Source organism: Cydia strobilella, chromosome 22, assembly GCF_947568885.1.
Source record: "Cydia strobilella chromosome 22, ilCydStro3.1, whole genome shotgun sequence".
NCBI lineage: Eukaryota > Metazoa > Arthropoda > Insecta > Lepidoptera > Tortricidae > Cydia > Cydia strobilella.
Window position 1 is genome coordinate 12,806 of NC_086062.1, and position 26,846 is coordinate 39,651.

The 26,846-nt window shown below is 39.8% G+C and overlaps 2 protein-coding genes across 3 annotated transcripts in view; one reads left to right on the forward strand and one right to left on the reverse strand.

The window, feature by feature from the left end:
- Positions 1 to 10,004: 10,004 nt before the first annotated feature.
- LOC134751471 (acyl-CoA Delta(11) desaturase-like) lies at positions 10,005 to 16,315 on the forward strand. The gene is made up of 4 exons (XM_063686874.1): positions 10,005 to 10,320; positions 14,411 to 14,573; positions 15,257 to 15,430; positions 15,786 to 16,315. The coding sequence occupies exons 1-4, from the start codon at positions 10,128 to 10,130 to the stop codon at positions 16,252 to 16,254; spliced, it is 999 nt and encodes a 332-aa protein (XP_063542944.1). The 5' UTR covers positions 10,005 to 10,127; the 3' UTR covers positions 16,255 to 16,315.
- A 476-nt stretch (positions 16,316 to 16,791) lies between these two features.
- LOC134751483 (uncharacterized) overlaps positions 16,792 to 26,846 on the reverse strand; it is a 40,735-nt gene continuing 30,680 nt past the window's right edge. For both annotated transcript variants that reach the window (XM_063686900.1, XM_063686899.1), the window contains exons 7-9: positions 25,790 to 25,887; positions 19,597 to 20,509; positions 16,792 to 17,417 (exon numbers count right to left, since the gene is read on the reverse strand). In XM_063686900.1, the coding sequence (XP_063542970.1) occupies positions 17,103 to 17,417; positions 19,597 to 20,509; positions 25,790 to 25,887 (1,326 nt within the window). In that variant the 3' untranslated portion in view covers positions 16,792 to 17,102. The remainder of the gene's footprint in view (positions 17,418 to 19,596; positions 20,510 to 25,789; positions 25,888 to 26,846) is intronic.

The following is a 26,846-nucleotide window of genomic DNA, read 5'->3' on the forward strand; positions in this document are numbered from 1 at the left end:
CTAACTCAGAACCTAACCTAACTCAGAACCTAACCTAACTCAGAACCTAACCTAACTCAGAACCTAACCTAACTCAGAACCTAACCTAACTCAGAACCTAACCTAACTCAGAACCTAACCTAACTCAGAACCTAACCTAACTCAGAACCTAACCTAACTCAGAACCTAACCTAACTCAGAACCTAACCTAACTCAGAACCTAACCTAACTCAGAACCTAACCTAACTCAGAACCTAACCTAACTCAGAACCTAACCTAACTCAGAACCTAACCTAACTCAGAACCTAACCTAACTCAGAACCTAACCTAACTCAGAACCTAACCTAACTCAGAACCTAACCTAACTCCGAACCTTACCTAACCAATGTATCATCTTAAAGACCAGGCAATTTGTGGGAAAATCTTAACAGCGCGATCTCATTTCGATGCCTTTATATGTAGGTGCCATCTATCGGCCTTACTTTTTAGTTTTTTTTTTTAATAACGCCATATGACTTTAAACAAAGATAGATATAACTCCGTAATGGATGGATACAGTCTAAGGAAGAAACGTGCCTCGAAAATCACAAAAATTTGATTCTCGATCAGATGGCGCTACTACTTTTGGCCTACTCTCGTATAGAGGGCGTTGATGGTTTCGTTTGTTATTTAACAATTTTAACGCATATCAGTGAAAGAACATGGGTCAAAATCATAAAAATAATTAATGCAAATAAATAAAAACATTTATCCATATTTAAATACATTTTATCGTATTTTTATAAATCTTCATTTTTAGTTTTAAAGTGTGTCGATAGATGGCAGTGAATTTACTGTGGTTACAAAATTTTATACGACAGTACCGCTCTATCCTATTATATCCTTTTTGATAGCAATACGTAACTATATAAACGTAGTGTTAAAATGTTTTAAAATTATGCCTGTTTATATGACCCTGTATTATCGTAGGTTCTATAATTGAATATGTTATTTCTAGCTGGTATAGAATTGAAGAGCCGTGGCCACGTCGTGGCAATTACACGAGACCGCATTACAGCCATTATTCTCAGAGAATGACCCTTACTGTTTAGCATTTGCAGTAAGAAAGCAGCAGTGTGTACTGTGTACACGCTGTTCTAATTTGTGCTCAGATCATTTTGAACACCTCACGCGCTTAGCGATTTCTCCTGCTAACTCTAATAATAAATAACAAATTATACTATCACTTGACCTTAACCTAACAGAAATGCAAGACTACTAGCGCCATCTACCATTGAGTAGAGGTAGCAGGTACCATACCCAACGCCAAAAATCCAGAAAAGAATAAAAATCTAGACATAAAATACCAACTTATTTAATAATTTAAACGAAAGTCAGAAAATGACTGTATAAATATTTGCACGGAGAGAAACCCACAGATATTCACTGAATTAATCAAAACTCCGAGCGCTAGTGACCTCCGGCCACGAATAGCGGAACTTCAAGTACACCTGCCGAGCAACAGGTGCCGCTAGCTGTACCCAACCGTAAGTAAAGATTTTCTGGATGGCACTGCGCCATATGTGTTGTTGTCGTCAACTTTAGACAATCAGATTTACCACATAAATCACATAATGAACGTACGGAGCCGTACAGCGCCAGCTCGTTTAGCCGTTACCAAAGATAGATATAACTCCGTAATAGATGGATTAGGCCGGGAAATAAATGCCCAAAAAAGGTATAGAGGGAAATGCTAGGAACACAATTTTTAACTAGTTAGGAGATGAACATATCAAAAGTCCCCGGCCGTAACCTTGGTGCTGGGGGGGAGGGGGGTTTGAAGGTTCCATTTTTCGGTTTTCGATTATATCTCGAAAACTATGCGTCTGAGCGACTTGGCCACTTATAAAAAATGAAAAGAGATTTAATTTGTTACAAGTTTTATTAAGTCAAGTTTTTCGATCTTGTATAGTTTTTGAGATATCCGCTGAATCCGCTCTTGAAGGTTTATTTAGGGCTCTCATTTTTATCTTGATTATCTACATCGGTGAAGCTGCTAGGCCGGGTTTGGGATAGTTTTCGTATAAATCGGGGGTGCTGAATTCATTTATGGTATCAACATTGACACCATTCCTAAGTAAAAACAAAATTTAAAAAAATGTTTTTTTATAAAACTCCTCTTTACGCTTAAACCGCCGAACGCCGAACCGATTTCGTTGAAAACGAGATTCGTTCTAATAAAAAAAAAAATATTAACGTTAGAGCATTCCTGAGAAGTAACCCTACGTGGGATTTCAGGGTTTGTCCAATGGCTAAGGTCACCCTGTATATATATATATATATATATATTAAGTAGGAGTTCTGTAGCTTCGTAAACAGTTCGCTTCATATATTCTTTAAAATTTGTATTAATTAATTTTCTTTAATTTTTTTTTTTGTTATCAATTGACATGATATGAGTAATTTAATGATGTCGTGAAAGTCGTGATTCGGGTCCCTCTTGTAGCTGATGAATTTCAGGCATAGGTCGTATGTTTTGTCTACGCCAGGGACCGGCCCGCTATCCCTTATCGGGGTTTTATAAGGGTATTGCGTAAGGCTTAACTCACCATACCCTTTGCCAGACGAAACCCTTTGTTTTGCTTTTAAAAACCCTTATATAAAGCTACCACATTTGAGTAATCGGTAGCCCAAATACCCTTACAAAACCCTTATCATCCGCTCACCAACACCTTGCATATTGCTTATAAGGGTTAGCCTTATCAAGGGCTTCCCTTTTAGCATATAAGCGTGTAAATTTAAGTCATCTACCTTGTTCATAAAGCACACATTACTTCGTATCCGAGCGATCGTCGGCGGCGACGGCGGCGTTCTTTGACTAGGCACGTATTTTCTTTCCTTTTCATACACTACCGTAGATATATACTAATCCTGTCTCTTTCACGCAAAGGGAAACCTTTATAAAAAGCGCTTAAAGATAAGGGTAACCCTTATTAAGAGCTAGCCTTATTTTTGGTTAGCTTTTCGGTAAGGGTTAGTCAAAGGTAAGGGTATGAATGGGCTTGCAGTTCGAAAGGGAAAGTCTTTCAATGTGTTAGCCGTGTTTAAGTGTCGCCCATTGAAAGGGTTTTATCGCGGAAAGGGTTGTCCGGTCCCTGGTCTACGCACGTATCTTCATAGATGCACTCTATCTCGTCTTACTTAGCGGAATCAAATTGCACAAATCTTTGCAGTGCCATCGGACAAGTATGTCGTAATGGTAAACAAAATTAAAATAATTTTAAAGGTCTATCATGGCTAGCCTTATTCATCGCTGAATGAGCTCTAAGGATGGTATTTTCTTCTTACCTTCGAGGATATCTAAGCCTTGCCTTGAGCACTGTTAAAATTGTAAACCTCCAAGTTTTGTAACATTAGAACTATTGGGATTATAATTACCCTATTTGAATTTTACTCGTATTTTATGTTGCTTGCTTGCTTGCTCCGATTTTAATATAATAATGCCCTTTTACCAAGTTTCATATTCCTACCTTAAACGGAAACTTGTACTACATATAAACTTACATCCATTTTTTAACCCCCTTAGGGGTTGAATTATTAAGAACGTTGAAATAATTTTTTTTTGTAATATTATGCAATGCCTTTCTAAGAAGTTTCAAAGAATTCAAAGCATTTGTTATGGTTTCAAATTTTCAACCCCTTTTTAACCCTTTTAGGGGATGAATTTTTAAAAATGCTGAAATTACTTTTCCTGTATTCTAATAATATGCCTATATACAAAGTTTTAAGTCCCGCATTTGATAAAAATTTTGATCTCCATACAAACTTTCAACCCCTTTTTCACCACCTTAGGGGATGAATTTTCAAAAACGCTGAAATTAGTTTTCTTGGTTTTTATAATATATCTTTTACCCAAGGTTCTAATTCATAGCTTGAAATAAAACTTGAACCCCATACAAACTCTGGACCCTCATTTCATCCCCTTAGGGGATGAATTTTGAAAAACTCCTTCTTAGTGGATACTAACGTTATAAAAACTACCCATTTTGAAAAATTCAGCTCTCAAATTCAGATTCAGATTTTACTCTGCTGTGCTATGCACTTTAAAATTAATAGAGAAATAATAAGTTCGTATCAATCATATCTCTGTTTACGATATTTATTTTTTCTGACATTAAATAACTGTTACCAGGTAACAACATTATGAATAAAGAAAGGTTTTGACGTACAAGGTAGGTATATGCAACCTTCTTAATGCTGTATTCATGCCTTTAAGTTGTTGGGTTGGATTGGTAACAATTTTATAGCCTTCATCTTTACTAATTTTAATACATTTCTAAGTGCCCCCCCCCCCCCCCCTGGCCGTTACCTATATTCGAAGCACGAAATAGACTTTACATACAACAAATGACGTAATAGGATCACCTCTAAAGGGGCCCACTGACTATCTTTCCACCGGACGATATCGGCCTGTCAGTTAGAACAAAAATTTGACAGTTCCGAACAACTGACTGATAGTCAGTGGGCTCCCTAAGGATCTCATCCAACGACTTCCCCCGATGTTGACTACCTAGGTACATCATTGATCTTCTCATTCGTCTCGTCGTTCTTTTTTTTCTTTATATTAACTAAGGTTTATTTTTTTTATTCCGTAGACCAAAGAGGATATAATAGGATAGAGCGGTACTGTCAAATAAAATTTTGTAACCACAGTAAATTCACTGCCATCTATCGACACACTTTAAAACTAAAAATGAAGATTTATAAAAATACGATAAATTGTATTTAAATATGGATAAATGTTTTTATTTATTTGCATTAATTATTTTTATGATTTTCACCCATGTTCTTTCACTGATATGCGTTAAAATTGTTAAATAACAAACGAAACCATCAACGCCCTCTATACGAGAGTAGGCCAAAAGTAGTGGCGCCATCTGATCGAGAATCAAATTTTTGTGATTTTCGAGGCACGTTTTTTCCTTAGACTGTATCCATCTATTACGGAGTTATATCTATCTTTGCGTAGACTAAAACGTTTCATGTGTAAGACATGACATTTCTTAGTACATGAAATGTCATTTTAGTCTACGGAATAAAAAAAACAGAATATAATACGACATCAAAATCCGTTCCTTAGAAAATGCACGAAAGAGCCGTCAACTCTGGCAACCCTGAGCCATGTTGGCTGGCAACCTTGGCACTTGGACTTGGTTCTTGGTTGTTTGCGGCGGCGGCCACGCGTGGCCACCGGCCACATCCGACACGCCTTACACAAGAACAAAAGGCTCTGCACTTGCATTGCAAACAGTTTAAACGATTAGGTATTTTATTATCCTATTGTCTATAGCCTAGGAGCGCATGCGCGCTGCATTACCATCGTGGTGGCAAACAAGCAGATGCCCTAATCTACTGGAAACTTTGTAGCTCCAAGGGCCTTAACGCTTATGACGATTATTTTTGGTAGCTTTTAAAAACAAGTACAGTTACCGTCAGCACCATTGTCTTGTCTAGTCTGCATTCTTAGTACATTTACTACCTGACCTCTGGGCGCGCAGCCAATGTGCCAATTGTTAGCGCTCCGTAGCGTAGTCATCTCTCTCTATCACTCTTCCCGACTAGTGCGACAGTTGCGTTTCGTTCCCTGCGGAGCGTTAACGATTGCACGTTGGCTACGCACCCTGGACGGTGTAGTTGTTTGGAATCGGCGCAAAATTTGATTTTGCCTATAAAAGCCAGGACACCAACAGGACATGTTGGACCCGGGACCCATGCACATTTTGGACCCGGGTATGTCCTTAAACTGCGTCCGGACCCGGATATGTCCTTAAACTACGTCCAAAAGAGAGGTATGGGCACTGTGAATGACACTTCGCTTTGTGTGGTAGGGCACAGGACAGCGGATGTCATTCCAGATCTAGAGCAGAGCCCAACTGGGGAAGTACCTCCACCTTACAGAAAACCGCAGCCAAATAACACTAGACCCTACTCATAGTGTTGTGTTCCTGCCGGTGAGTAAGGTTGCCAGAGCTCAACGAGGGAGAGGAGTGTTACGGTCGGCAACGCGCGTGTAATATCTCCGGTGTTGCAGGCGTCCATAGGCTACGGTAACTGCTTACCATCAGGCGGACCGTATGCTTGATTGCCACCGACGTGGTATAAAAAAAAAAAAAAAAAAAGGACAGGAACATCGAAAACTTTGGGGGTCATTTGTCGAATGGTACGTATTAGACTAATATTATTAAACCACAACATTTCACGTCGGTCAGTTTGTTGATTGTGCTTGATGCAACCCGATCGCATGTGCTGGTAAAGGTGACTGTCCGTTTCCAACCGCAGCTGCACTGCTGCTCCGACACTACTGCGGCGGCCCAAACGCGTCGGTGTTATTGTCAATTTCCATAGTAAAATGAATGACGATATCGACTGCACGTAATATGGTGATTTTAACGTTTTCCCGACCGCAGCTGCACTACTGCTCCGACACGTCGGTGTTATTGTCAATTTCCATAGTAAAATGAATGACGAGACCGACTGCACGTAGCATGGCCATTTTTGCGTATTTGGTGTATTATTGCAACTGCGGCTGCAAACCGCACGTCAAATCTGTCACCTGCACTGAATTGTCTTTGATCACAGATATTAGTAGTTTTAAGCAAAGAGGATATAACCACTACGTTCTAAGGAGTTATTACACCCACGGATAAACAACCCCGATGGTACCGTCGCCATATATCGCAGATATATCGGGGCGGCCAAGGAGCTCACAGATATCTGAACACGCCTTTATTGTCAAGGCGCTAGAGTGCATGTTCAGATATATTTAGCACCTCGGTCGCTCCGACATATCTGATGGCGACTGTAGTACTACTGTAAACTTTTTTGCTAATCTATATTGAGCCATACGAGTATCACAGAGCCAGTTAGGAAACTAGAATGATAGGTCCGAAAAAGAGAGTGTCAAATTCGGAAGTTAACTATAGTCTGGCAAACCCTTCGAGCAACACCGGCTTCCGACACGTCGGAAGGGAGGAGCCCAAGCGATATCTTACCGTACAAATCGTTCTGCCATTTTTTGCGGGGGAAAACGTGCACACAGTCGCACTTCTCACTCACTACTTGCAAAATCCAATCTCTAATTAGGATTGTTAATTTTTTTTTAATGTTCTATTTCGAAAACCATTTCGAGATATTAGGTTTTTAAACAGTTTCCGACATTTGCTGCGATATAATAATCGAGGATTGAAGATATTTCAACAAACCTTTGACCTTCTCGCGAGGCTGAATATAATAATGTCATCGTATAGTAAAAGTTATCGAACCATAGTAAATAAATCCGTCACTCACGTAAGTGTCAAAGATGTCATTGTCATCAATTGTCATAATAAAAAAATTCAGTTAAACCGCTAGTTTCTTACGATTTGATTTATAATTTTTAATACCTAAACAGTAGATTTTGATTGCTTAATATATCAAAAACCTTGTTTCCACTTGTGGGAATGATTTACAGAAATTATAGTCCGCGAAGACCTACGTGAAAGACGGTGTTGTCGTGAAGTTTATGTGGAATGGAATACTTCAAGTGTTACGCACAATATTGCTGTGAGGATCACGTCGATGTAAGTATAAAATTAATATTATTTTACTACGAATATTTAAAAGTCCATTTTGGTGGTCGGGTCACTATTACCTATTTATTTTCTGTGATGATGTGGCCAGAATATCTAAAGACAAACCGTTTAACACAGCTTGTCCGCTACTAGCTCCGTTTTACTGATTTGAAGTTAAATTCAACAAACAGACATACATATATGTAACTTGCAAGCAATAAATCATATACATACAAAAATACATAGTTATATTCAAAATACAACATGAAACTGAAAAGATAATTTCTAATTTCCAGGTACCTACAAGTTGCAGTTCAAGGCTCAAGCTGCTGATATCACGATCATGGCGGACAAAACTAAAGTTAATAAAGAGTTGTGAAAAATAAAACATGTCTTATTTTTTTACTTTTTTATTAATTTACGAAAAACCTGTTTCCCAAAAAAGTGTATACATTATATGTTCAACATGTTCTGCACGTAAGGTTGACATTGAGGGCTTTGTTTAGTAGCATTCAGTTGAAGTTGATTTAGGTTCTACTCTTGTTGATCCAGAAAATAATTGTATAGTTTATTATTAAATCTATGCCCACGCCCAGGCACTATTCTTGCTATAACTTTACATTCTCCGCCTTCTCTAGAAATTTGTACATTATATACATCCAATAAAACTAAGGTATATAACTTAAGGCAGATTTGTGGAATCAGCTTTCACAAATTTAGCGTATTTTGAGATTATTGATTTAGGGATTCAAATAATACGACGATATTATTTATAGATTCATTAAATAAACTGTTCTTTTATTTTTTCGTAGTTTTGCGAGGATAGCTATAAGCTCGACAGGGCACGAGCGATAGAGAGGCAAATAGAATACCGAATATCCGGCAAAGTGGCCAAATACCGAATAGTTGCCGAATATTCCTGGCAACTGTAATTGTATTGTAATATATCATATTATATAATGTCGTTTATGGTGACAATTTCTCATTTTATCATTGCAAAGCCATTCCTGAGCTAAATAAAAGAAGCAATCATTTATTTTTATTACAAGGGGCAAAGATGTTATTTAATACCTCATGGTAACATATTGATATCCAAACATACGAAACGATACAAAATTGAACCACGAGAGAAGCGAATGGTTTAAAATTTAGAATATTGACAGTTGCGGAGGTCTCAAGGCATGAGGGTTAAACAAACTGTGTTACAGTGCAACACGTAATTCTTCACACCAACACGAGGAAACCATTTATTATTCAAATTAATTTATTAAAAGTTCTTTCTATCGGCCAAGGCGAGGGAAATATCTTTCTTCATAAAGGATTTCTTGTCTCGCCCGTCAAGTTTTATATGGATGCACGGTCATATCATAAAGAGTGCCGTGCCGCCCATGGACACCTGCAACACAAGAGGGATTTTAATTTGTGTTTCAGTTTCAAATAGGAAACTTGACAATATGAAGTGTAAATTGCGCAATTACTTATAGCTCTTACAAATAATTTTATTTATCGCATCGGATTGTTGTGTGCGGTGGTCACCTGGTGGTCACGCATTTAGGCAAGAGGATGGGGAAGAAAATTTCACATTGTGAACTTACCTTAATGTTAAGAATAATTTTTCCTCTGCATTAATTTTATTTGAGTAATTTGATTGTATTTCGTCAATTATTAAGTCTCGTTCAATGTTGAATTGCTTTTCATTTAATCGGCAATATTATCTGAATAAAGGATCACCATTAAATATCAGATTTTTATTAATATTGCGTAGCTGCCTTCGTCGGACTCTGACTATTGTAGAAAGGCAAACTGGTCTTCTTTTTCATGTAGCATGTAGCATTATAGTCACTCGCTTCTTCACGTAAAAAATACAAAAGTAAATTAGTATTTTATTTGTACGTATGACATTATATGACTTGACATTGACAAGCCATCAACGAACGCTGTCGCGACTGCACGCCGCAACAGCCGCAGTCGTGCTGCTACAGTAGTGCGGCACCGCGTAACGTCGCAACTGCAGTGCAGCGGCAGTTACAATTGGACAGTCACCTTAAGAGAATCTTGAGAAATGGTATACTTATATCATTTCACAAAAACAATATTTGTACTAACTTCTATAACGAAAGCATTACCTAGGTACCCCATAGTCTATAAAGTATGTGAACAACGTAATATCGTTTCTATTTGTTTATTAGGTAAGTAGTAGCTGTACACGGTAAATGCTTTGATAACGGTGTAAGTTTTAATTGCTTGTTAGCAAGCAACATCAACAATAGCACTTGTTCCGTGAGCGAACAAACACAATACAGTCACTTTTCATAGTTTAACAGAACTGTGGGCAGTTGCTGACATTATTCCTTTAGGTTCAGTTACAGTGAGATCAAGTGTTGCTCTCACTCTCAACAGGAAATACCACTAGTTCAATTATAGGTACTAATCTCCATCTTTGGGATGCCTTAAGTTAGCAACAAAAAGTTGGCATATAAAAATAGTGCAACCACAAAGGTATTCAGAATTCCTAAACATATGCAAAGAAAGTGAATACGTAGCTGAGGAGAATGCCAAATGGCTTCATACGAGAAAGACATGGATGCCCCCGTAACGGACGCTTCAGTTCTGGCGCCGCTTCAGGCCGCCTCTCGACGGTATAACTCCGTGGTGTATCCCGCTGTAGCCACCATGCTGTTCTGGCATCTAAGCGGAATCTACGGATTCTATCTGTGCGTCATTTATGCTAAATGGGCTACGATTTGCTTTAGTAAGTATAAGCTTCGCCTGGATGCCGTGAATCCGAGAGTATTGGGTAAGGTTCTGAACTGAACATTTACTAGGTAACCGGAAAAATCATTAATGCTTACTGCTACTTCACTATTACCTAGAATAAAAGTGTTTTGCATCAAAAGTTAGACTGATTAAACATGTAGTGTGAACGTTCCCTGGGAGTGCTTAAACCGCCTCCTGGCCGTCGTGGCAGGGAGTTGGGACTAGGGCTCGCGGTCGAATCCGTGTTTCGTTTACACGTTTCGAATACCCGTTTCCGAGTAATACGTAAACGGTTTTCTGGCCCGTTCCACACGTTTAATTAAGAAACGTGTAGTTAAGACCCGTGTACACGGATAAACGGGTATTCGAAGATACGTATCTTATTTATCCGTGGCTCCGGACACGTCCTTGACGATAGTAGCGAAGGAACGAACGCCAGCTACAAATGAATAGACAAAAGATTCATGACGAGTTTCTGTCATATTTAACCGTGTTCCGTGGGTCATAGAGTCGAAATTCAATAAACGGTTTAGAAACTCCTTTCTTGAGCATGTAGTTTTTGCTTGCAATAGGTATTAAGAGTATTGACGCTTCTTATTAAAGTATAGTATTTTATATAGCACTTTAAATAGCTACTTTTTTTTACGTTGCGGGTTAGCAATATAATATAAAAACCTGCTAGTACCTATTAAAAAAAAATATTAGAACCATCGAGTTCAGTATGTAGGCAGGAAGTCAAACTAATGTTCGAAATTGGCATTAAGTAATTATTTATAAAAAAATACAATTTTAACTTGCTTCTTTATTTTAAGTTCAATTTAAGAACATGATATGAAATTGTATTTCTTGTCATATAATGTAGGTAAACCTTATAAAACAAAGTCCCCCGCCGGATCCGTATGTCTGTCTGTATGTTCGCGATAAACAGACCTCACCTATGAATGAAGTTTTTCTTTGGGAATGTTTATGTGTATATTTTGTTAAGGTTTTGTTTAAATTGGTAGAAATATGACGATGTTTGCTAATGAAGTTAGAAAAAATCACGCTGGCTTAATCGAAAACGCTGCTCAATCTATTTGATCTCAATGTATGGTGGACTTGTCTCTCTTTCATTGGTCTACAAAAAAGTGCGCCATGGCTGTCTGTCTATATTTTAAGAATAATTAACCCATTAATTACTTCTAAAAGAAACCGGACAAGTGCGAGTCGGACTCGCCCACCGAAGGTTCCGTACAAATACATCTGTAAAAATTTCAACTATCTAGCTATCACGGTTCATGAGATACAGCCTAGTGAGTGGTGACAGATAAATGGACATTGAACTCTTAGTATTATTAGGCTTCCGAAGTGAATACTTGTTACAGAATGTATTTTATTATGCTTGACTCTCCATGCGAAGCCGGGGCGGGTCGCTATAGTTATTAATAAACACTTTAAATCAACTTGATAAAATTGCACCTTCTCAATAAATTCTAATTGTTTTTACTTTAGGTAACTCTTACCACAGTAAAACGCTTTTTAGTGCGGTGCAGCTACAAAACAATTGAAAACATTTTCTTGTGCAGATGTTTTGACCTTATTACAACGACATAAAGCTTGTAATTGGCGGTGACACTTGTGATAATAGTTTGGGAACCTACATGTTTTCGACGATGACAAACAAAAGGATATTGGAAAACAATGGATGGATGGACCACCGGTCGGCAACGTGCGCATTTAAGTTTATTACCTGAACGCTAGTGCGAAAGTGACCAAAGTGAATTATGAATGATTACCAATTTAAAGATCTATCTTAATGTAATTAGCAATATTATCGCAAGTTATCCAAGGTAGTATGGGTTTTTATGGTTCTTGGGTAAAATTACTCGATAATCCCGCTTTTGTGTACCTACTAATAACTTTTTTGCGCCGTTGGCAGGTTTTTTGTTTTCGCAAAGCAGTAATAGATCCGAGATAAAAATAACCACGAAATAATTAAACTGTTATTTTTAATTAATATTGTATTCTGTCTGCACACCTATTATTAACGAAAATACTATACCATTATGTAATTATTAAAAAAAACTATGATCGATATCAAATTTTTGTAATTAACTTAGAAGCAATCGGTTTTATTAAATGATATAAATAGTTTAAAATAAAAATTATGTATACCTACTATTAAACATAGGAAGATTAGGAAGATGGCTCAGTACCTATGTTTTATCAATACGGTTAAAAACAATTTAAAAAAAAATTAATTGTGCGGTTTTATGAAACCACGATGCAAGTGAAACTTTTTTCGGATTGTAGGCATTTAACTAAAAATAATCGGAAATTAATTCGATTTACGGTATTGAAATCGCGGTTTTAATCTTAACTTAATAAATTGGGGCGATAGAATAAAAGCTTCACTTTAAAAATCGTACGACAAACGAATTCATCTGAAGTCAACATAATAATAGTGGACCTTGTTACCATTGCACATTGGCTCAAACTGGTTCGGAGTATTTGGACCCGTTCGGAACGGTCTTAAGTACCCGTGTAAACGGAGATACGTGTCTGAGATACGTTTCTTGGGAACGTTCCTTCGAAACGTTTTCGAATCCCGGCGGTTCCGTGTAAACCGGGTTCTTAGTACCGCCGGGCTTAAGAACACGGGTATTCGTATCGGCGTGTAACACGGATACCGGGAGCCCTAGTTGGGACAGTGCACTAATTAGGCACTGGACCTCCCAACATCTGAGTTTAGGTAATAACATAGTAATTTAAGTATGTTTGTAACTCTACGCAGAGTTTTGACGACCGGTCTGGCCTAGTGGGTAGTGACCCTGCCTGTGAAGCCGATGGTCCTGGGTTCGAATCCCAGTAAGGGCATTTATTTGTGTGATGAACAACAGATATTTGTTCCTGAGTCATGGATGTTTTCTATGTATTTAAGTATTTGTATAGGTATTAAGGGGCCCACTGACTATCAGTTCGCCGGACGATATCGGCCTGTCAGTTGTTCGGAACTGTCAAATATTTGTTTTAACTGACAGGCCGATATCGTCCGGCGGACTGATAGTCAGTGGCTTCGTTGTCTGAGTACCCACAAAACAAGCCTTCTTGAGCTTACCGTTAGCCAATTTGTGTAAGAATGTCCCTATAATATTTATTTATTTAACTAACAAAACATGGATTGTATCGTCCGAAGTAAATGTTTTTATTTTTTAACGAAAGAAGGTTAAGTACAGGGCCAGTTGGCGCGCTATATTTACCCATGGAGAGCAGTGAATTGGTATCAGGACCCATTTTATAAAGGTACAAGTTTGCAGATGTAAAACAACGTTTGAGACGCGCTCGACTAATGGCGAGATATTGTACCATTGTAACTTTTAGCTTTTTAAAATTAGTACCAGACCAATAGGGAATATTACTGCAATGTTCTGCCGCCAGAGTGCAGCACTAGTGCACATCCTAAACCATAGAGTAAATTATACATACTATGCCTTAAACAGATTTTTGACAAGTTTCCACTATGACATTGATGCATCTAGGCAATCCATACTAATATTATAAATTTTAATGCGAAAGTATGTCTGTCTGTCTGTCTGTCTGTTACCTCTGCACGCTTAAACCGCGGAACCGATTTAGTTGAAATTTGGTATAGAGATAGTTTGAGTCCCGGGGAACGTAGGGTAGTTTTTATCCCAGAAATCATCCTTTTAGGGGGTGAAAAGGGGGGTGGAAGTTTGTATGGGAAATCGATAAAAAGAAGATTGGATAAAAAATAAGCTACCCAAATTACTAACTCCACGCAGACGAAGTTGCGGGCAAAAGCTAGTAGGGTATATTACGCAAAACTCTGCGTAGAGGGCGTCACTAGCACAATCACAGGGCCTACCGCGAAACGCGAAAATCGAAATTTCGCATTCGACAAATCAGACAGATCGAATACGCAAGACGTACGCGTACGTAGTGTACGATACATAGAGGCAAAAACCGAACTTTCAATTTTCGTGCTTCGCGGTAGGCCCTGGGGTTGTGCTAGTGATGGCCTCTACGCAGAATTTTACGTAATAATCCCTATTATACCTATATGAACAAATTTATGTTATTTCCAGATATCATACTCTACATGTGCGCGATGCTGGGCATCACGGCGGGCGCGCACAGGCTGTGGGCGCATCGTTCTTACAAGGCGACCCTGCCGCTGCAAGTATTGCTTATGCTGTTCCAAAGCCTTGCCTACCAGCACTCGGCGCTTCGCTTCGCTCGGGACCACAGGTATACCCTCCTACAAGGCGATCCTGCCGCTGCAAGTATTGCTTATGCTGTTCCAAAGCCTCGCCTACCAGCACTCGGCGCTTCGCTTCGCTCGGGACCACAGGTATACCCTCCTACAAGGCGATCCTGCCGCTGCAAGTATTGCTTATGCTGTTCCAAAGCCTCGCCTACCAGCACTCGGCGCTTCGCTTCGCTCGGGACCACAGGTATACCCTCCTACAAGGCGATCCTGCCGCTGCAAGTATTGATTATGCTGTTCCAAAGCCTTGCCTACCAGCACTCGGCGCTTCGCTTCGCTCGGGACCACAGATACACCCTCCTACAAGGCGACCCTGCCGCTGCAAGTATTGCTCGTGCTGTTCCAGAGCCTCGCCTACCAGAAATCGCCGCTCCGCTTAGCTCACGACCACACGTAAAGAGTTCACAAACATCTTTATGTATTAGAAAGCTGAGTTCATTAACCAATTGCAGTAACTTATAGTACAAAAGAAAAAGTGCCCATGATCCCCAGTGGCCATCAGAGCTGGGATCGAGCCCGCGTCGTCAGTGTCATCGGGTTGCCTAGAGGTTATGGCGTCTGCCGCGAACGCAGAAGGCTCTCTCAATATTTTAATCTCAACGCCACTCACTTTTTCTTTCGTACATGACATCTTTTTAGTGTACGATAAATTGTGTTTTCCCAGGGCCCACCATAAGTTTAGCGACACGGACGCGGACCCGTACAACCCCGCGCGCGGGTTCTTCTTTGCGCACATCGGCTGGCTGCTGGTGCGCAAACACCCGCTGGCCATTACCAGAGAGAAGGGGATAGACGTAGTAGATCTATACCAGAACCCCGTGCTGGTCTTCCAGAACAAGTAAGTTGGCGAGGTAGCTTCTACAAGGGGCGAGGGTAAACAGGGAGGGATGCGTGGAAGAACTCCGTGTTGCAGTTTCAAAAAGAATAAGTACCTATGGGGATCATCATCGATATCCTGCCATCTCCATCCAATGTCAAAGTGCCGCACTATACAATATTAAGCAGTGTTCGCCATTTCAGACGTTTTTGGCCCTATGCTTCATAAAAGTCGTAGTGTACTCGTCAGCGTAACCATCGTGTCTGCTGAACTAACTTAATGCCAAAAACTAGAAACTTATTTGCCTTTGGAATCGATAAGCGGAAATCTTTCGGCTTGCCTGAAGTTGAAGTTTAACCGAATCTTCTGGTTCCAGGTACAGTTTCTACCTCACGAGCTTACTTGCATTCGTGTTGCCTGCGCTCGTCGCGACCTACTTCTGGCAGGAGAGTCTCAACACCGCGCACCACGTGTCTGTACTCCGCGTCCTCGCCGTCTGGCACGCCTTCTTCACCACCAACAGCGCCGCCCATAACTACGGCTACAGGCCTTATGATAATCGCATCATGCCGACACAAAACCTACCTGTAACCTTGATCACGCTTGGCGAAGGATTCCATAACTTCCACCATGTGTTCCCCTTCGATTACCGAGCGGCCGAACTTGGGAATAATTGTTTAAATCTTACAACGAGGCTTATAGATTTGTTCGCGTGGATTGGATGGGCATATGACTTGAAGCATGCATCTCCTGATGTCATAACGAAGAGATCGAACAGGACAGGAGATGGAACTGATCTGTGGGGGCGAGTCAAGGAGGATTTTGTGAGTGATTCTTCTAAATAATTTTGAAAACAAGACATTAGAAGATGTAACATGTGATGTGAACTCGATACGGAAGAAGACTGTATACCTATTACAGTTTATTGTGTTGTTGATACATTAATAATTACGTCGGTAGACATTCGCAAGCGAAAAATGCCTTATGTATGGAAACGACGAGGAGCCTGACTCAAACATATCAAATTGAAAAAAAAAAGAAACCACCCACGCCGGTCTACAGTTCATATTTTCATTGTTCTAGACGTCTGTTTTTTATTTATAATAAGAATTACGAATGTCTCACAATAACACAAATAAAAAAACCGGCCAAGTGCGAGTCGGACTCGCGCACGAAGGGTTCCGTACCATTACACAAAAAACGGGAAAAAAATCATGTTTGTTGTATGGGAGCCCCACTTAAATATTTATTTTATTCTGTTTTTAGTATTGGTTGTTATAGCGGCAACAGAAATACATCATCTGTGAAAATTTCAACTGTTGACAGACAGACAGACGGACAGAGGGACCTTTGGGTACGGAATTCTAAAAAGGAGAAACAATAATACATGTTTAATATAACGTATTCATTTCTTAAAAAATAAATCACATGACATACTCGTAAATATACCAAAGTATGTTTTTTTTTTCGCCAGAGATAAGTGTTTAATAAGGACTGTCACGAAATTTTAAGACCTCGTTTTCGTCTACGTTGCACCATCCACTACTACAATCATGTAACACGCGTCTCTGTAAAAATTATATGCCTTTATATTACTCACGTCATGGCGGGTATTTTCTGCTAAATTAAAAAATTCAGTAAGAAATCTCTCTCTTACTTGTTTGTGGTGCTGATGTATTCGGTTTCGCTTCATTCAGTTTGGGTTATCATTTGCCTCTGTGGGTTTTCGTTTTACGTAAAGTTTGATATTCTTTTTTTCTAAGAATTTTCTGCTGATCACTTTAATTTTCTTCTGCTGAGCCGTGCACTTTTCGGTGTTAGCTTGAATTTGTAGTTTCTGTGTTCTGTTAGGATCATTGTTTTGTTCCGCACTGGCCGTAGACTTAAGTTTTTCGGATGTATGTTGTGTGCGTGTGGAAGCGTTTACGGCGTGGTTTCTGTCATCGGTGCGTGTCCGAACACGGGTTCGCTTGATGACTCGTGGAAGGGGGCACTGATCGTTGCTTGACTGTAAAATAAAAATAAGTATACAGATATAGAGACGGTGCAAAGACACTGTCTAATTTTGGGTCAAATTCTTCGTTCACAGGAGTTAGAAAAATATGTTATGCGTGAAAAGGGTTCGGTCTATTTGGCATAACTTCCGTGACCCGAAACGCATCTGGCATAACTTATTTGGCAGAGCTGTTTTTCGACGAATGTTAAATTTGCAGAAAGCTTCAGTTTGTATAATATACAATAGCACGAATGTTTGCGAGTCCGAAACCTTTAGGCTATTTATAGCTTTAGGCTATTTATTATTCAGGGACCGGCCCGCTATCCCTTATCGGGATTTTATAAAGGTATTGCATAAGGCTTAACTCACCATACCCTTTGCCAGACGAAACCCTTTGTTTTGCTTTTAAAAACCCTTATATAAAGCTACCACATTTGAGTAATCGGTAGCCCAAATACCCTTACAAAACCCTTATCATCCGCTCACCAACACCTTGCATATTGCTTATAAGGGTTAGCCTTATAAAGGGCTTCCCTTTTAGCATATAAGCGTGCTAATTTAAGTCGTCTACCTTGTTCATAAAGCACACATTACTTCGAATCCGAGCGATCGTCGGCGGCGACGGCGGCGTTCTTTGACTAGGCACGTATTTTCTTTCCTTTTCATACACTACCGTAGATATATACTAATCCTGTCTCTTTCACGCAAAGGGAAACCTTTATACAAAGCGCTTAAAGATAAGGGTAACCCTTATTAAGGGCTAGCCTTATTTTTGGTTAGCTTTTCGGTAAGGGTTAGTCAAAGGTAAGGTTATGAATGGGCTTGCAGTTCAAAAGGGAAAGTTTTTCAATGTGTTAGCCGTGTTTAAGTGTTGCCCATTGAAAGGGTTTTATCGCGGAAAGGGTTGTCCGGTCCCTGCTATTATTATACTGATTTAAACTTCCACGATTTTTACTCATATTCACAACGACGGGAGTGACGGGACTTAATCGCGTAAAATAAGTTTTAAAATTTACCTCCGACGTTTCGAGCACGGCGTTGTCCCCGTGTTCTCGAAGAACCTATATATGAGCTTATTATTATATTGGCCGACTTTTGATACAAATAATTTTATTTTGCGTTTGTACAATTGTCCGAAACGTGATTGACATAATCTGTTTAGCATGATAGGTTTATTTATGCGAACGTTTACTTTGCACAAAACGTATTTCGATCCCTCTATTTGGCATAACTTTGAATACCTAAATTAAAAATTAAAAAACTACGCATCTGTCGTAAGCTACATTTGGTAGAATTGTTTTTCGACGAATGTTAAAATTAAAGAAAGTGTCCGTTTGTATAATCTAATTAGGTATATAATTATGGGAAGCTCAATTGTGGGAAACTCGTTTACTTTATTATTTAGAGCGAAAAATCAAAATAACACTTCATAACGGATTCTACCCTACGTTCAAAACCCGGAAGATAACGGAAGAAAACTACACAGAACCGTTTCAAAGAGGTTAGTTCTACAGAATCCAGTGCTACTATAAGAAAATATGCAAAAATAAAATATAAGAAAATATGGCCCGAAAAAAGATAAAAACATAAGGGTTTATAATATTATATAAGACTCATATAATATTATATGAGTCTTGCAAGTATGCAAAACTTTTCTATGCCGTAAGATTTTATGCTTGTAGTTCTTTATGCTTAATAGCGAATTAGGCAAAAAAATATTATTACAAGTAAAATTATGCGAAATGAAACAGATTTTTATGCCGAAAGATACAGCGATCAATAAAAATTATGCGTAGAGTACGTATATGCAACTACCCAGTACCAAGAGTGAGTTTATGCTAACAATATATTACGCCTAAAGTTATTATGCCGAATAGAATTATTCTAAAAAAATAAATAATAAAAGTAGGGAAATCGCGTGAAAAAGCTGTTACAAAATTATGTTTTCAAAACATTATAAATTATTTGGGTGGATCAACTTATTGGTGTTGTATTCTGTCCCTACCTGTTATAATAATAACGTGCTTAGGAGATGAAACGGCTTATGAACACTACAAATGCAAGTCTGATAAATTATACCATAAAAGCTGGGTATTAAGTTTTCCATTGTATTGAATTACTGAACTGTAAATTGCTGGACTGAAAAGTAAAAAAACTTGTATTGTCAGTACATATAAAAGAAACAGCTTACCTTATCGGCTACCCTTGAACCAGCACCCTTCTTAACGTGTTCAGGGAAGTACAGGCCGTGCGACTGCGACATCGAGAACCACTCCTCGTGTTGTTCCCGGGACCGATCTGGCGAGTACCTTATACTTGACCGAATGCTGGCCGAGTATCGCACGTCTAGTTCACTTTGGTCGGAGTTATCGAGACCCGAGGGCGGGAAGTCCTCGAGGCTTAAACATTTCTCAGTGTAACAAACTGGTAGGTTGATCGATGTGCAGTCGTTGGACGGTTGGTAATCGATTAATTCGCCGTCAGGTGGCTTGTTTGACAGATAGACTTCGGTTGGTCGATGGTCTATCGAGATCGGTCGGTTGTGCCCGAGTTTACGTTTACGTCTATATTGTCTATGTAGATCAGTACTATCTTGATTTGTTGAATGTTTTTCTGGGTTATCTGTATCTTTGCTTGGCCTGAAGTCGATCGTTTGCGTTTGGCTTAGAGGGTCTAAATCAGACGAAGATTTCCTTAATTTTGATAGATCAAGCAAGCGTTGGTCGAGGTCTGTTCGCCCAGATAAATGATGCTGACATTTTTTCTGGTCAGACAAGCACTGGTCGAGGTTTTCTTGATCAGATAAGCGTCGGTCAAGGTCTTTTTGGTCAGACTGGCATTGATCTCGATCCTCTTGATCCGACAGGCGATGATCGAAATCTTCTGGATCTGTCAATTGTCGATCTAGGTGTTCTTGGTCCGACGCGCGTTGGTCTAAGTCTGGAAGGTTGGGCAAGGTGTCTGTGTGTAGAGCGTCCAGACAGGCCCGATAGTCCGGGTCGTCCCGGTCGGAGTCGTGTTCGTCGGAGTCGTGCAGCGGGTCGGCGGCCGCGTCGGCCGGCTCCGTCTTCACCAGCGGCTCCTCGCCACCGCACAGCTCCACTCTGGAACATTTACAATTAATAGTATTAAGGGGCTACTGCAGCGGCGGATGCCGATTCGTAAACCACGCCCGATAGCTTCTTCCCTCCCCGCAAGCACGCACACATGGAAGAGCTTCGAGGCGCACGTGAAAGTAAAGCTCCATTTAACGTTACATATTCATTCTGTTTTGATTAGGGCGCTGAATGCTTTCTAATTAAAGAAAGTGTAGCTAAGAGATTCCCCGGTAAGTAACAGCAAAACATTGTAAACTTACTTGTCATAGATAAACGATTTACACGGTTACAGTGTAATATTCCAATATTTCCAATATTAACCACGGTCAATATACAGGGGTTCTCAGTGCAATTGCTATTCTATACTGTACCTGATAATTACATATCTCAGGCTATCGTAGTGAGGCGAGATTTATTGGCGTTAGGGTATTCAGTAGAAATGACTGAGGATCAAACTTATTATTAAGAAAATTAGCGGTTTGTGAAGTAGGCTCTAAAGTTAATGGTTTGCAAAACAGTTACTGACTTTACTCGAAGGAAACGCAGATCAATTCGTGGAAGGAACTCCAACAGCGTCCCAAATCGTTCTGTACAAAGACGTCTGTATCTACTGAGTTCAGAAGAGAGGGAAGTAGTGCGTGGTAAAATTAAAGATCTTTTGGGACGCGGGTATAATTCGAGAAAGTTGTTGCCCATTCTCCAGCTCTATTTTATTAGTCAAAAAAAAAAGCTGCACCACTTTATAGATTGACATCCGGAAAAGGGAAAATTGTTTGAAATTTAAGAAAATTAGGCAAGACGTTGTCGCTATTCTTACTGATAAGCCAATTTTAGCAGACCAAGGTAGGTGTTTAGCTTGAAAGGAGGTTAAAGATTTCTGTATGACCCATAACGTAATAGCCTACACCTGAGTACACCTTATAGCAACAAGCAGTAGTCGTGCTAATTTCATTAGAGTTTGTAGTTTCATATTAGAGTTGAATACCTCGTTAGAAACAACCGAAAGTAGCATAGTCAGGATGCCCTAATGGCGCTGGTGAGTACAAACAAGTGGTGTTGCTGTTTTTATATGTTGGGTTGTGTGTTATTGTTATGGTAAAAGCAGGGACCGGCCCGCTATCCCTTATCGGGGTTTTATAAGGGTATTGCATAAGGCTTAACTCACCATACCCTTTGCCAGACGAAACCCTTTGTTTTGGTTTTAAAAACCCTTATATAAAGCTACTACATTTGAGTAATCGGTAGCCCAAATACCCTTACAAAACCCTTATCATCCGCTCACCAACACCTTGCATATTGCTTATAAGGGTTAGCCTTATAAAGGGCTTCCCTTTTAGCATATAAGCGTGCTAATTTAAGTCGTCTACCTTGTTCATAAAGCACACATTACTTCGAATCCGAGCGATCGTCGGCGGCGACGGCGGCGTTCTTTGACTAGGCACGTATTTTCTTTCCTTTTCATACACTACTGTAGATATATACTAATCCTGTCTCATTCACGCAAAGGGAAACCTTTATAAAAAGCGCTTAAAGATAAGGGTAACCCTTATTAAGAGCTAGCCTTATTTTTGGTTAGCTTTTCGGTAAGGGTTAGTCAAAGGTAAGGGTATGAATGGGCTTGCAGTTCAAAAGGGAAAGTCTTTCGATGTGTTAGCCGTGTTTAAGTGTCGCCCATTGAAAGGGTTTTATCGCGGAAAGGGTTGTCCGGTCCCTGGGTAAAAGACTTGAGTAATATGGTACTATGGTAGTCTTTATCACCGCCCCAGATTACACAGAACCACCCGGAAACGTCGAATACTTGGAATCAAAAAAACAAAGATGGAATTCAAATAAACAAAAAACATAAACCACATCAGATCAGCATGACATCTTACGTAACTCGAAACAGCGACTGCACCGCGTGACGTCACGAGCCCCCCTCCACTTATAAGTATACCAATACCAACGAACATGAAAACCGAAATAGATATATTCTCCCAATACGGGTGGTCGCCGTGGGAGAATTAGACCGAAACCCTCCAGCAATACAAAACTCAACTCAACACAAAATATGACAGGAAAAAAAATATATATATATATGCATGGAGGAGGCCTTCACCCAGAATTGGGTCCCCAAAAACAGTCTCTAACTTTATTGTAAATTAAAAATGCAATTTAATGAAATGAATTTAAACTATATTTGCATCTGTAGGTAATATGTCTGAAAATGTAATTGAAGACAATTTAGTTCAATTATATTTGTAATTTTAACTTTATACATATATGTACTAAAATTGTTGATGCATTGATTGAATAATAACTTAATTGTAAGCTAGTGGTCAAATAATACAATTTCAATTTCCATGTTATACTTATATTCTTATAGTTATACAAAACTATGTCTATCTGCACAAAGAAATAAAAGTAAGAAAATAAATAAATAAATTGAGATACTAAAACTGATTACAAACTAAACTAATTAAGAATACTAAAAAAAAAAAAAAAAAAAAACTGCAAGGTGCAAGAAAATAAAATGTTTAATCTATAAATTGAAATTGTATAATTCTTTACTTATATCTACTTATATTTGTATCTACTTAGAAATATTGAATTGTTAATAAAACACCAGTAATTGAATATATTATCATAATTATGTAATACGTATATTGTCAGTTACTTACATGATATGTGTAAGTTATGATTGGTTGAATATTGGATTATGATTGATTTTATATAATTACTTAAGGATGAATCTATTTAAGTTATTTCTATTTTGTTATTGTTATAACTGTAATTGTTTGCTTGAATTTAATGTTTTTGTGGAAATAAATGGCTTTATTATTATTATTATTATTATTATTATGGTAGTCTTGGTGGCGATTAGCAGCTTAAATGCCATAATGTTGCCTTGGTGGCATTAGTTGGCCTCAGTGGCATTATTTGATCTAGGTAACAGTAGTTGGCCTTGGCGGCAGTAGTAAGCCTTGGTGGCATTAGTTGGCCTCAGTAGGATTATTTGACCTAGGTAGCGATAGTTGGCCTTGGTGGCATTAGTTAGCCTTGGTGGCATTAGTTGGCCTTGGTGGCGTTAATTAGATTTGGTGGCATTACTTGGCCTTGGTAGCATTAGTTAACCTAGGTGGCATTAGTTGGCTTTGGTGGCATTAGTTAGCCTTGGTGGTATTCGTTAGCCTTGGTGGCATTAGTTTGGCCTTGGTGGCATTACTTAACATATTGGTGGCATAAGTTGGTTTTGGTGGTAGATGCTACACTTGCCAACTGGCAAGGGTACCACGCTGTTAATAAGGAGAGAAAGAAAAAAGCTAGTCAGTTAACTCAGTTACTAATGGTATGGATGGTATTAGTATGTTCATTTGCTGGTGTTGTAAAGCGGTCAGAATGACCGAGCGTAGCTGTGTGTACATTACTACATTGGTGGTTTTATTGTTCACAGATGAGCCAGAGAGCAGAGATGATACACACGAGGACGTGTGATGATGCAGGACGGCCGTAACGGCGCGTGTATGGATGGTATAGAAAGGATGCCAATCTCTTATGGCAGAATTGTTGTAAAAGTGACCGCTTTCAGCTTTAAATAATAGTTCCTAATCTCTCCGGTGGTGCTAGTTAGGCTCTGGGACATGACACACATAACATGAACCATAATATGGTATATTATATTATAAGGCAACAAATAACCCGACCAAATTACGTAGGTTGTTTTTGGTAGTATTTCGGTGTATGGTGGCGCCGCCTAATTACTGTTTTTTGATGGACACTTTTCATACATAGAGATTTGGCTCCTTTATATAGTCTCCATGGGCGCGTGCTTTATTTAATTCAATTATTTTTGAATTGTTAAATTGATCGGGTAGTTGTGTTTGTTACTGACATTGACAAGTTGATCTATTTTAAGAGCGGGTAGTCCGTCCCGAATGGAGTTGTAAGTGTCATGGCAGCGCGGGAAGTCATTCATTGACAGCGCCCCGCACGAGATGGTCGCTTACAAACCCATTGGCTCTTAATCTTGATTTATTTTTGTAATCCTCGAATATTTTTGGTGTAAGTTCATTAAAACAAGGAATACAGTGATTTGATAGTATCGTGAGATTATTATTTTGTGAAATCCTGCACGTGCACGCCCACACGACACCAATATGTCAAACACGCCTGTTCGGCCTCCCGATACCCCGACATATGTAAATCAAAAGCCCCTTTTCATGTCCACATCATTTGACGATATTTGGGGACCTCGAGGAATCGCAGCGATCTTGGAAAATGTGTACCATCCTGGAGAAATTCACGTTTTATTCTAAATCTACGTTCGTTATGAAAATATGATGTAAGGCAACGCTTATTAAATTCTACACAGCAAAGTAGGCCAAGCAATAAGAAGGTATAGAGGGAAATGCAAGGAACACAATTTTTAACTTAGTAGCTTTGTTTGGACTAGTTAGGAGATGAACATATCAAAAATCCCCGGCCGTAACCCTGGTGCTGGGGGGAGGGGGGTTTGAAGTTCCATTTTTCGGTTTTTCGATTAAATTTCGGAAACTATGCGTCTGAGCGACTTGGCCACTTATATAAAATGAAAAGAGATTTAATTTCTTACAAGTTTTATTCAGTCATGTTTTTCGATATCTTGTATAGTTTTTGAGATATCCGCTCTTTAAGGTTTATTTAGGGCTCTCAATTTTATCTTGATTATCTACATCAGTGAAGCTGCTAGGCCGGGTTTGGTATCGTTTTCGTATAAATCGGGGTGCTGAATTCATTGCTGGTATCAACATTGACATCTAAGTAAAAACGAAATTAAAAAAAATGATTTTTTTAAACTCCTCTTTACGCTTTACTCTTACTTTAAGGTTGATTATGCAGGATAAATATGTGTTTTCTAGTTGCACAGAGCTAAAAACAAAAAATGAAGACGTAAGTTTGGATTTATTTTCTATCGAGAAAATTTTAAGCATTCGTGTTTCGACTAGTAGCAAACCCCTTATTATATAGTCAAGAAACATTTATCTGAAGATCACATCTGTTTGTTTCCGGGGCTAGCCACAAAGATCCTGTTATTTATCGATGCCTGCCCTTAATACCTAAACCTACGAAATACTCGTTCGTTTCTAATCGATCGCGGTCGAGACGAGAGTGAACGACCGCTCCGAAAACACCTTTTCATATTACACACATAGTCCCATTTTCCTCTCCATAATATATATGGTGACACTGGTGAAGTCTGTTCCTGACTTCCTGTACAACACACACACACATACAGCTGCAACACGTGTCTGTAGTGTAGTGACTGACCCGTTGTGGTCGACGTGTCTGACGACATCTCGCGGCGCGACCAGCTCCTCGGCGCGCAGCTGCTGCAGGATGGCCGCTATCACGACTCGCGTTTGTTCCTGTACAATTTCAATAAATATACACATTCAGCAACAACAGAACTTCTGCCCGATACGTATATAGGTATAGTCTAGTACCTACATGTAATTAAAATCTGCACCTTAATCTAGATCTGATGAAGCGCCTACATACATTTCATAGTGTATCTACCTAATAGTAACCTATAGCGCGCTTGTACCGCGTGACCGGTGAGCGAATGCTGCGCAAGCATGCACCGCCATCGATCCATTTATGGATCTACATGAACTTTTAGATACCGTGTAGTGTGCTCGCGGTGCGCCATGCGCAGTGCGCACGCGCCGCACTGGTTATATTACAAGTAGTATAGTACTCACATATGTGGCGTGGAGCGGCGCGCGCAGCAGCATGTGCGCGCGGTGCGCCATGCGCAGTGCGCACGCGCCGCACTGGTTATATTACAAGTAGTATAGTACTCACATATGTGGCGTGGAGCGGCGCGCGCAGCAGCATGTGCGCGCGGTGCGCCATGCGCAGTGCGCACGCGCCGCACTGGTTATATTACAAGTAGTATAGTACTCACATATGTGGCGTGGAGCGGCGCGCGCAGCAGCATGTGCGCGCGGTGCGCCATGCGCAGTGCGCACGCGCCGCACTGGTTATATTACAAGTAGTATAGTACTCACATATGTGGCGTGGAGCGGCGCGCGCAGCAGCATGTGCGCGCGGTGCGCCATGCGCAGTGCGCACGCGCCGCACTGGTTATATTACAAGTAGTATAGTACTCACATATGTGGCGTGGAGCGGCGCGCGCAGCAGCATGTGCGCGCGGTGCGCCATGCGCAGTGCGCACGCGCCGCACTGGTTATATTACAAGTAGTATAGTACTCACATATGTGGCGTGGAGCGGCGCGCGCAGCAGCATGTGCGCGCGGTGCGCCATGCGCAGTGCGCACGCGCCGCACTGGTTATATTACAAGTAGTATAGTACTCACATATG